Consider the following 10,189-nt stretch of genomic DNA (forward strand, 5'->3'; position numbering starts at 1 on the left):
GGTGAAAGCTAACGTACGAAATCAGAGGGCAGCACACGGTGCGATCGCGCGACCTTGCCCGTGAGCAATCTCCCAACTCATCTCTGGTAATTATTAATGCGATGGAGACATGCGATTTACTGGAACCGTACCCAATAAATCCCGGATTGAGGAGTACGATGGAGACATAGTTCTTATCTCCTTTACAACATGGTCGGCAAAAATTTACGTACCGTGTGCAGCGGGCTTTAGCTGCACAGGAATTACGAAATGAGAAAATTTCCGTTGTACATTCTTTGTAGCCTATCAAAATCTCTTATCGTGCAACCCCGTTGGAAGAATGAATTATCGGCCTAAGGTGTTGAGTGGAGGTAAAAGATTTGATAAAGAACTTTAACAAAGTCGTTGATCGTGGACACCAGTGGACACAGACCTTAAGGCTATGACTGATTCAATACCCAATGACAAGATAAACGTCATCCCTGATAAACGTTACCTTGCGACTTTAATTGTTTCCTAAGCATTAATTATTGTATTTTATCGCGAAGGTTAAAAAAATGATTTATGTAATAACTGAATTTGCCTACCAATAAGTCTCGCAGGTGTCTTTAAAAAAGCCAAATAGAGTCTAGCCTTCTGACACACACGAGGATAGCCGAAAATCAATGATAAGGCCGTGCTCACGTGGAGGCAAATAATATCCGGTACTAGCTTGGCGTAGCCGGAGGCTCGTTTGTGAAAGTAACAATCTTGAAATGCCACGCCACAGAAGTTACACAGTTCGTATTTCGATAAGTTGATAAGTTGAAAATAAAAGCCTTTGGCGCGCAGTTGGCTAGTGCATTTTTTTTTAACAAGTATTGTCATGGGACCTCCTTCCGTAAGTTACTAAAATAAGTGATTCTTATTTTTTATTTAATGTATATGCTTTGTATTGACAGATGATACATTTACGAAATAAAATGTTAGTTTATAATAATGGAAGTAGCTGTTATGTTCATTGTTTTAATGTATTAGGTGACAAGGACTTTGTAAACAGTTGTTTATGCCATATCCATTTCTTCACATCCATATTGCAGCCAAAAATACCCAAGTAACTATTCTTTATTTGTTGTTTAAATCAGAGTAATATGGAGGAAGCTACTTTGTTCAATGCAAGTATTCTTGAAAGGTTGTCAATTTTAAAGACAGATAATAGTCTTATCGTTAGACCTTTGAAGACAACAGATTACGATAAAGGTATACGTTAAATTATTTAACGTGGACATGATGAGATATAGAAAGTTTTAATTGCATGCATATTAATATATACATAATACTAATTACAGGTTTTCCTCAAATTCTGAATCAGTTGACAGAAGTGGGAAATGTTAGCAAGGAACAATTTTTGAGTACGTTTAGCAGTATACTCTTTCACAGGATGTTTAAATGGAAGGTATATGATGTTGAATTTTGTTGCAGATGTATTTTGGAAAATGAAGGCATCTGGTAGTTATTATGTAATTGTTATAGAAGATGTAAATAATGACAAAGTAATCGGATGCGCTACATTAGTATTGGAACAAAAGTTCATTCATAATTGCGCACTGGTAAATATAGTAATAAACTTAATTTTCAGGATATAATTTAACTACGTTACTCTTTCAATTACTAAAAAAAAGTTCCAGTTCTTTCATAACTATTGAGAAGAGTAACTTCTCATACACGAGCAACATTAAGAACTCATTCTCTTTAATAATGGATTGCATTTTGTTTTTAACAGAGAGGTCGTGTGGAAGATGTGGTTGTAAATAAAGAATACAGGGGGAAACAGTTGGGAAAATTGGTGGTTACGACCCTATCTAAACTGGCACAGCATTTAAATTGTTACAAACTGTCCCTAGATTGCCGTGACGCACTTATTCCATTTTATGAAAGTTTGGGATTCAAGAAAGAACATAGCAATGCTAATTCTTTGAACATGCGATTACTTCCTGAAAACACTCAAGAACAATCTCATTTATGATCTGAAGACATCACGTGAATGCAGTAAGCAAAATCATGTTTGATTGTTTAAAAAAATGAACGTTTAATCAACAAAAGGTGTTTGTAAATTGCTACTTTCCTTATATACATACTTTATGTACATGTATAAGAATCTATTACTACATAGTAATTCAGTACTTTCATAGTATAGAATTTTGGGAAAATTGTACCAGCAATTTGAATTTGTAAATGGCCAAGCCTCATGCTTTTATAAAGAGATGAACTGTTATGTTAAATGTGGTCCATTCAAGTTCTTCACGTCTATTAACCTGTATATGTTTGCAATAAAAAGTTTCATCAGAATCCAAGGAATGAGTATATTGACACTGATTCTGGTTCTTTGCACTGTGGATATGTGAAAATTGTCAATCTGCTTTCTTAACTACAGTAAGTAATTACAGTTACGTGCTTAATTACCAAGAAGATATTTAATTACACAAATTAAATCTTTTTAGCAGGTGCACCGGTTCTTAGCTTTGCTGCTCTTTTTGCTTCCAATTGTCTTTGTCGCGCCAACTTTCGCTCTTCTCGCTTTCTTCGAGCCTCTTCGAATTTATTGATTCCACTTGTGCTACCCGATTCAGCTTCTTCTTAAGTACAAATAACATATTTTTTACCCATAGTCACGTGTGTATATTTTATTCGAATTTTAAATGTAATACCTGGTTGTTCTTGTTGAAAATCTTCAAGAGGTTGAAATTCTGTATCTTCCCATCCTACATCAGGTGCATCAGTTTTTTCTTGTATTCCATCTGCGATTTCCTCTTCCTGAAGATTCAAAATGTTTCTCAGATTAAATTTGTACGGTAAATTAATGTTTTTGATAGTAGAATTGAAAAATGTTGGAAGGCAATTAAAAAAATATGAAAAGGTAAAGGTTAAAAGTGCAAACCGGTTCTTCCTCCAGACTGGTCCATTGATCATGGGGTTTGGGAGAATTAGTTGTTGGTGACACCATTGTATTGCCGGATACTTGTGGTTGCTGTTCCATGTCTCCCCAATTGTCAGCCTCCCAACAATCCCAGTCGCAATCAGAGTTTGAATTTCCAGTATTCTGATTATCATGCTCGTGATCATGGTCCAACGAAGTCATGCTTGTCGCACTACTCGTCGTCGCAGTTGTACTTGCACTACTTTGTGAGCTGCTCGCTTGTTCTAAAATAAATATCAAGTTATATTACACATTAGAGAAATATCCTCTTCGTTTGCAAATTAAGAACCAGATTTAGGGCTTTGCTAACCTAAGGAAGCTGGTTTACTAAGTATAATTCTAGACGCATTGTGAGGATGTGATGACTTTGGAGTATCCGATTGGCTGCGATAGAATTTGGCTGTCACAGCTGTTACAGCCCATCCAGCCCAGGTTGCCGCGGCATTACTAAGGCTAGGTGTAGCAGTGTTCACATCCGCCTCTGAATGAAAAGAATACCTTGTTTAAGTTGTATTTCCTTGAAAAAATAAACTAAGGTGGCATGTATATGACTGCCAATAATCACCCACCCATAGATTCTCGAAGACCTGGATCTTCCGATACTCTTTCTAGCTTAGATAGAAACCCACGTATGGTACGGAAAGCATTATCCCTAACTCCTTTATCTACATCAGTAGTTAAAGGACAGAGAGCAGGTAGTATACGATTTGCCACTTCTTGTAATAGGAAGTACTGTTGCGTTGCAGCAAGAGCCAGAACACTTGCGCTGCGCGCTGGTGGAAATGGATCCCGAGTACCGCGAATAAACGCCCCTATTAGTACCTATAACAATATCTGAAGTAGCTTATCGTTTGAAATTTATTTAATGCCAATGTCTTTCTTGACGATGACCTTTTGTCTAATTTGTGGGTGAAGATGCTGAGCAATTTTCCCAAGGCATACAGTCGTATTCGTTCGAATGCCGCCCTGGTCGTCCTTAGATTGCAGTCTCGCGAAATACCTCAATGTCTCAACATTAAGATTATTATAATCCAGCTTCGGCGCTAAATGTATGATTGACTTTATTGTCTGCTCTCGGACAGCTGGATTTGTATCCAGGAAACCTCGTGCTACCTATTGTCAAAAGAGACACGTAGTATAATGCTCTGAATTGACTTTTTATAATTACAGGTAAAATTAAGAAACTTTTATGATAAGAATACATTTAAAAAAATACCTGTGGAAAAATAGCTTCATTAACAGTGGCTGGCTGCAGGTGATTTACGAATCGGTCTAATTGTTGTAGAAGTCGCAATCTCGTAGCTCTGTCATTTGAAGCAAATAATTTGACAACACATGGCACGACTCGTTTCTGATATTCTGCATCGGGTAGTTGGCGTCCTAACTGTAGGAGTGGCGGTAAAACTGCACTTCCAGCGTCACCAAATTCAAAAGCTGCCAGTAATTGTGGCAAAATTTTATATCTGCCCACACCATCTGGGAAGCTTTCTAATTGATTGGCAAGCTGTTGGAAGAACCGCCCTTTTTCTCCTCGTTCCTTCATTTGGATTTCCTCTAAGAAGAGGAGAGCATCAACGAGATCATTTTTAAAAAATCCTCCGTTACTGCGACAACGTGCAATAACATCGGCAGGATTTGGTCTTCCTTCAGCATTTGCACCGGTTAGTTCTCGATACACTGTCACCAATTGTTTTGGGAGCTTTTAACATACGAATTTTCTTAATAATAAGTATACGTATCTTAAAGGTTAACAAAAATAACTTGATTATGTACCTGGTCAGTAGTTTTTAAATTCGATACTGAATCAATTGGTTTATTAAATGACTCCCAAATCAGGCAACCAAGACCCCACATATCTATTGAGCTATTATTTCAAAATATTAAATAGTTTTAAAAGTGAAGTGTAATATTGAAAAGACTGATTAATAATTACTTAAAATTCACTTAATAATAACCTACCACTTTGTAGGAGGCTTGACATTTTCTTTAGCCTCCGGAGGACAATAAATTTGAAGCGATGGAGGTAATGGAGTATATGTAATATCTACTGCAGTCATGTATTCAACACCACCCAATTTCCATTCTCCACTCTCTTCATTAACAAACACTGACCATAAATTGACATTGTTATGTCGTAAATTACCATCGTTATTTAAAAAGCTTAAAGCTCTCTGAAATGTATATAATTTAAAATACGAATATCAAACTATTCAAGAATTAATTAAAGAGATAATTAATTCATTGTTCTTAGTATACAAATACAAATACTCATTATATTTAATAATAAAAATAAAAAATAATTTTTTTATACATGCAGTGTAGTCAATAAATAAATTAGATATACAATAATACTCACAGTGATTTGAAATATTCCCCAAGAAAAATAAAGATCTCTTTGCAGCCCATCTTCTAATGCAGTCAGTCGAGAGAGTCGACTGTATAATGGTTCAATTCTCTCAGTTGCCAGATAAACCGTCTTCTCCGTCTAAGTTTATAGAAAAAATGTTCAATATATTAAAACAAAGTTCAATTTCAGTGAATTAGTTCAAAAATTACATTAAACGTATAATTAAATATTTACAAGTCTATAAAAATGAGATGTAATAAAACAATTGATATACCTCTAAGCTATCTAGATAAGCAAGTATGCTGGGGTGTCTTAAAGTCTTAAGTCGTTTAATTGCACCACGTGCAACATCTAACAGGTGTTCCCCACCATTTTTAACTTCAAAAACAAACACAGATACATCTTCCCCTCCAGTGGCACCCTAGAGAAACAATATTTCAGTGTAATCCTTTCATGTATAAAAACAATTTCTAATGATAATGATCAATCGCATCAATTAGAAAACAATTTCAAGGTACCTTCTTCTTCGCTTTGTGCAGTGTCCAAATACTCTGTCCTTCGAAGTCAGGATTGGGCTCACCGATCTCATAAGGAAAGTCCTTGGTTGGGTCCCGTGAGAAAAATGACCACATGTCTAAATTTTCCAATTGTTATACTCTCAGAGAATTGAAATTCAAGTTCATCGTCACGCCACGTTATTTCACGACTTTCGATGACAGCTACGCATCGCCGTGATGTGTCACGACGACAGAGTATAAGTTTTTTGCATTCTCAAGTGTTCTTTCAGTTGCAACTTCACCGTGTACGTTCCACCGGCGAGGTCGGATGATAGATCACGTTCGTGCGTACGTTTCCCAGGTTTCCGGATAAATCTTCATTCCGTCGTAGGGAATCAAAGCTAGGAACGAACTGGGTCCCAACCTGGTGACAACCTACACATTTAAGGGAGGCAAGGAATACGTCGTCAAGATGAGAGTCGTTACCCTGAAAGGTTGTCAACGAAGCTTGCAACTCACAGTCACTGATAAATACACCGCGGAAGATTGGCAATCGTCGTACGATGCCACTTGTACGTTTACTTGCTTTTTATTAACACTTATCGTTGTTTAAAGCAATCTGACATTTCGAACTTTGAGGTTATAACAAATGATAAGACAGGCCGAATGATGAATAAGTTTCGTACCACCATCTGGCGACAGTAGCTGAAAGCTACAGCGGTGGAGCGTAGGTAAAGATGATTCAAAGAATGCTAAACTCATTGAGTGAGAGGTAAAATGAAACCCTCCTCAAATTAGCTAATTAAAATAATATTTTTCTTCACGGGCATTCGATCGAACCGGTTAAAATTTTAGCACATGAATCATAACCACCTAAGAAATGTCCTGACACTTTCGGAGGTTAGATTTTCGAAAAAATTGTTTTGACTTAGCCTAGACTAGAACCAAAATGGCATCAAGTTCTCATATTTAGATCAATATACAATTATTGAAGGTTCTGATTTGAGAAATGAACCTGTCAGGACAATTGTACAACAATTTAGAACACTAGTAATTGAGAAACTCGCACGTGAAGGGGATAATGGCAAATAAAGTAACTTGTATCTTCTATGCTGAGACGAAGGTAACACGAGGTCTCGGATAGAAAATTTAGTTGGCACTGAAACTACAGATGGCGTAGGGAGGCACCTTATAGTCAATTGGAGCATCGAAAATATGAAAACGTACCAATCACATGGTACAGTAGTAAGAAAAGAAAAAAAAAACTCAATTTAGGCGCTCTTCGCAATCAAAGGGTTAATTTGCGCCCAATTTTCTTTTATAAGGGTTTTGCATATTTCGTGGGCGATTCGATGCGAAAATTTAAGCAAGGATGCCTTAGTTTCGCAAAATATCCTCTTTAGAGGTGATCGAAGCACTTCCCAACATAACAAACTTGCAAGCAACAATTAGAAGGTTGGAGGCTGAGATAGAGAGATTGCAGTCGGTGGGAATAAATAAACAATTGCAAAAGAAAATCGGACAATTAACGCTAACTAACAGGAGACTAGTGGAAGATTGTAGATTTGAATTAATTACTCGACTTCAGGCGGTTATCAAACAATGGATTTTAATCTCTCGTTAGCTTAATTTTTGTTGGTACAACCTGGTTACACGAATTGCATTAATTTAAAATTGACTAATTATAATTAAGAAATCTCTCGCTAACCACGGATGGTATAATCGGCCCTAAGTAGTTATACTTAATTCAAGAATTAATTTGAATTGTGCTTAAAGAATCATGTGATAATTTGTAGTCACATGCAGCGCGAAAATCGATACTTTTTTTTATCTAAACGATTAGCTACTTACTTTAAACTATTTACCATTATGATAGGTAACAATACAAAAACGAGACTTGCAGTAAGTATAAAAAGAGATATTCATTCAAGGAATTAAACCTTTTAGGCAGTTCCGTCGCCTCTATGAAAATCAGAGATTCTTCGCGTCAAGATGCTACTAGACTTTATAAATTTGGAGCCAAAGGTATATTTAAAGTAACAGTTTAATACCGAAGGAATATTTTAAGCAAGTAATATTTCATTTCAGAAATTGATTTTGGAAAGCTGGAATACAGGATTCATACATTGTAGAAAATGCTAAAGGAGGGGATAAACTTGAAATGAAATGGATGGTATTGCCGCGTTTGTTCTGTGTCCATATATACATATCTGTATCGTTCTGTACGTACTCTAATATATGCTTTATATTTTTATTGGTGTTGATCAATATGTGTTCAATGTTACTTACATACTTTTATGTATATGAACTATTTACAAAAGGTATGGTATAAAGATGGCTTATACAGTAACTCTACTTTTGAGACATCAGTGTTTTCGTTTGAAAGAACTTCTATACTAACCATGAAGTTTTTTTTATAAGCAACAAAAGAATTAAAAATATATTAATAAATATTACTCTTACTCTGAACACTGGTATAATAAATCCAATATTTGATATAACAAATGTTTCTTTAAAACATATTTAAAAAATGAAGTTCTTTCTCATATGTGATGTAAAATAGATTTTTTAACTTTACAAGCTAAGAAGTTAATTAGACTTAAGAATTTTACAAAATTAGTTATTTTGAAATAGTCTTGATTTTGAGCTCAAAACAGGACACCTTCATTCAAGTCAACTTAATTCTTTTCTTTAATCATTTATAGACATTTGCAAACTATTCAATTCTTCCTAAAACACTGTTGTGTCATTGTGACTTCAACAAATGAATGTACATGTTAATTTGATTAACTAAGTTTATCACTTTCTACATTCTTTTTAAAACTCATGATGGCTCGGTGAATTAGCGACTGATTCTCAGTACTTCTATGTGCTTCAACATCTTCTCTTTTAGCGTTGTCAGTTATAGTATTATATATTTCCAATGATGTGCCTATTTTGTTTTCTTCTGTAGTCACTTTCACATCCGGTAATTTACACTTCGTATGTTTTGCTAATTCATTAATGAGAAGTAAAAGATCACGTATTTCCTCCTCTTGTTTCGAAGTTGTTTGGTGTAAGGATTCAATGTCATCTGTGAATTTCTGCATCTGAGCTAGTCGTGCTTCTTCTTTCTTAGTTTCCTTAGCTACTTGTCGAGTATATTCAAAAATAAGACATCCACCGGCAACACTGAAGATGATAATTTCACCCAATAAACTGGCACCCAGCTCTATTGCCATGGTTTCATTTAATTTTGCAACCTTTGTGGGTTTGCCAAGATTCATTAAGTACATTTTAGCCTTTACTTCCGCCCAATGATAGACTACAATCAATTAACTTATATTTACTCCATATAAATAATGACCTTATCACTGTATTATTTTTTTACACTTTCATTCTTTCAAAGTATTTTCCCATTTTTAGAACAGGCTTTTAATAGCTTATTAAAAATGTCCTCAATATTTCTACTTACATTGAGCAGGTGGTATGATAAAATATGTTCTAAAGAAAGGATGATTTTTTGCATTTCTGATAAACATTTGCGTCATGGGTTTACTGATTTGTTTGACAAACAAAACACCCAGTTTAATGGCTGGAAACACTCCAACAACCATCTTGATAGCAAAGTAGTGCCTATTTTATGATCCAATTATCAGGTGTACTGAAACTTAAATAATCATTGTTGCTAAAAATGAATTTCTTATCAAGCGTACAAGGTCGTGGTTCGTTTAGTCAAAGGTCAGAATTATGCAAATACAGCATATGTTGTAACAGAATACTAGAAGTCGCGCCATGTATACGAATCTCAAATTAGTTTAAAAACATTTATAATTCAATTTCTATCTTATTCATCCACGAATCATTGTCGCTTTCTTAATTTCCGAAGTTATTTCCTCACCTTCAAAATCACACTGCAGAACAGCAGACGGCCGTGATGGAGTCATACGTTATTTCTATTGCTGTATTTTAGCATTATGGCTGTGAAGTTTTAACAAACATAAAGAATATATGAATTCGTTTCCTCTTCTTCTATTAATTGACGAAGTATATGCATAACGTAAATCTGTTTGAGAATAATTCCATAACGATTAAAAGAAGGTGTTTAATGTCGGCCTGTCAGCCATATTGACATTTCACCGCCGGAAGGCTAGTTTTCAAGACCGTCACACGTGCTTCATGTATGCATGTATGTACATATTATACATATTATGTCACTGCCATTCATCGATGGTACCTCGCGGACCTACTGCCCTCTCCGGCCGCAGGCGTACTAGCGACGAGAGCAGCGCGGAATTTGAATCGCCCAAGGGACAGAATGGATTTCCTAAAAAAAATAAATGTTTATAAAGAAAAGACAATGAATGAAAATGCCGCTATGAATGAAAAAAAAACGTTAAGTGGGCCAGGGACACTTCACAATAATATATA

General features: G+C 35.5%; 3 protein-coding genes across 7 annotated transcripts; 1 reads left to right on the plus strand and 2 right to left on the minus strand.

Moving 5' to 3' along the window:
• The first annotated feature begins 388 nt into the window (after window positions 1-388).
• Window positions 389-2,307, plus strand: LOC105697304 (probable glucosamine 6-phosphate N-acetyltransferase). Of its 3 annotated transcripts, XM_023431864.1 has the most exons (6): window positions 389-859; window positions 1,104-1,218; window positions 1,308-1,370; window positions 1,441-1,568; window positions 1,742-2,007; window positions 2,151-2,307. In XM_023431864.1, exons 1-5 carry the CDS (start codon window positions 845-847, stop codon window positions 1,982-1,984), a joined length of 564 nt encoding a protein of 187 aa, XP_023287632.1. In that variant the 5' UTR covers window positions 389-844; the 3' UTR covers window positions 1,985-2,007; window positions 2,151-2,307. The 3 variants fall into 3 exon arrangements, with proteins under 3 accessions (XP_023287632.1, XP_012275933.1, XP_012275932.1); XM_012420510.2 differs by having other exon boundaries at window positions 390-859; window positions 997-1,218; window positions 1,742-2,307; XM_012420509.2 differs by having other exon boundaries at window positions 390-859; window positions 1,742-2,307.
• LOC105697301 (N-terminal kinase-like protein) lies at window positions 2,297-5,938 on the minus strand. 2 transcript variants are annotated; one of them, XM_012420506.1, is made up of 12 exons: window positions 5,801-5,938; window positions 5,557-5,703; window positions 5,292-5,420; window positions 4,895-5,106; window positions 4,709-4,799; window positions 4,152-4,634; window positions 3,827-4,048; window positions 3,505-3,757; window positions 3,246-3,416; window positions 2,897-3,159; window positions 2,667-2,772; window positions 2,297-2,591 (listed from the first exon to the last, which is right to left on the minus strand). In XM_012420506.1, the coding sequence occupies exons 1-12, from the start codon at window positions 5,912-5,914 to the stop codon at window positions 2,446-2,448; spliced, it is 2,337 nt and encodes a 778-aa protein (XP_012275929.1). In that variant the 5' UTR covers window positions 5,915-5,938; the 3' UTR covers window positions 2,297-2,445. The 2 variants fall into 2 exon arrangements, with proteins under 2 accessions (XP_012275929.1, XP_012275928.1); XM_012420505.1 differs by having other exon boundaries at window positions 2,297-2,594.
• Window positions 5,939-7,992: 2,054 nt separating this feature from the next.
• Window positions 7,993-9,907, minus strand: LOC105697302 (putative OPA3-like protein CG13603). 2 transcript variants are annotated; one of them, XM_012420508.2, is made up of 3 exons: window positions 9,660-9,907; window positions 9,234-9,422; window positions 7,993-9,083 (listed from the first exon to the last, which is right to left on the minus strand). In XM_012420508.2, exons 2-3 carry the CDS (start codon window positions 9,373-9,375, stop codon window positions 8,566-8,568), a joined length of 660 nt encoding a protein of 219 aa, XP_012275931.1. In that variant the 5' UTR covers window positions 9,376-9,422; window positions 9,660-9,907; the 3' UTR covers window positions 7,993-8,565. The 2 variants fall into 2 exon arrangements, with proteins under 2 accessions (XP_012275931.1, XP_012275930.1); XM_012420507.2 differs by having other exon boundaries at window positions 7,997-9,083; window positions 9,234-9,428.
• Window positions 9,908-10,189: the final 282 nt, after the last annotated feature.

Source organism: Orussus abietinus, unplaced genomic scaffold (assembly GCF_000612105.2).
Source record: "Orussus abietinus isolate OABI.00-Male unplaced genomic scaffold, Oabi_2.0 scaffold198, whole genome shotgun sequence".
Lineage (NCBI taxonomy): Eukaryota > Metazoa > Arthropoda > Insecta > Hymenoptera > Orussidae > Orussus > Orussus abietinus.

Excerpts from the sequence above, each read along its gene's own strand:
- LOC105697304 (XM_023431864.1), top strand. Across the intron at positions 1,219-1,307 it reads GACAACAGATTACGATAAAG|GTTTTCCTCAAATTCTGAAT; the intron begins GTATACGTTAAA and ends TACTAATTACAG. Across the intron at positions 1,569-1,741 it reads TCATTCATAATTGCGCACTG|AGAGGTCGTGTGGAAGATGT; the intron begins GTAAATATAGTA and ends TGTTTTTAACAG.
- LOC105697301 (XM_012420505.1), bottom strand. The coding sequence starts at position 5,914 with ATGTGGTCATTTTTCTCACGGGACCCAACCAAGGACTTTCCTTATGAG. Across the intron at positions 5,704-5,800 it reads TGCACAAAGCGAAGAAGAAG|GGTGCCACTGGAGGGGAAGA; the intron begins GTACCTTGAAAT and ends TTGTTTCTCTAG. Across the intron at positions 5,421-5,556 it reads CTTATCTAGATAGCTTAGAG|ACGGAGAAGACGGTTTATCT; the intron begins GTATATCAATTG and ends CTATAAACTTAG.
- LOC105697302 (XM_012420508.2), bottom strand. The coding sequence starts at position 9,375 with ATGGTTGTTGGAGTGTTTCCAGCCATTAAACTGGGTGTTTTGTTTGTC. Across the intron at positions 9,084-9,233 it reads TATCATACCACCTGCTCAAT|TCTATCATTGGGCGGAAGTA; the intron begins GTAAGTAGAAAT and ends AATTGATTGTAG.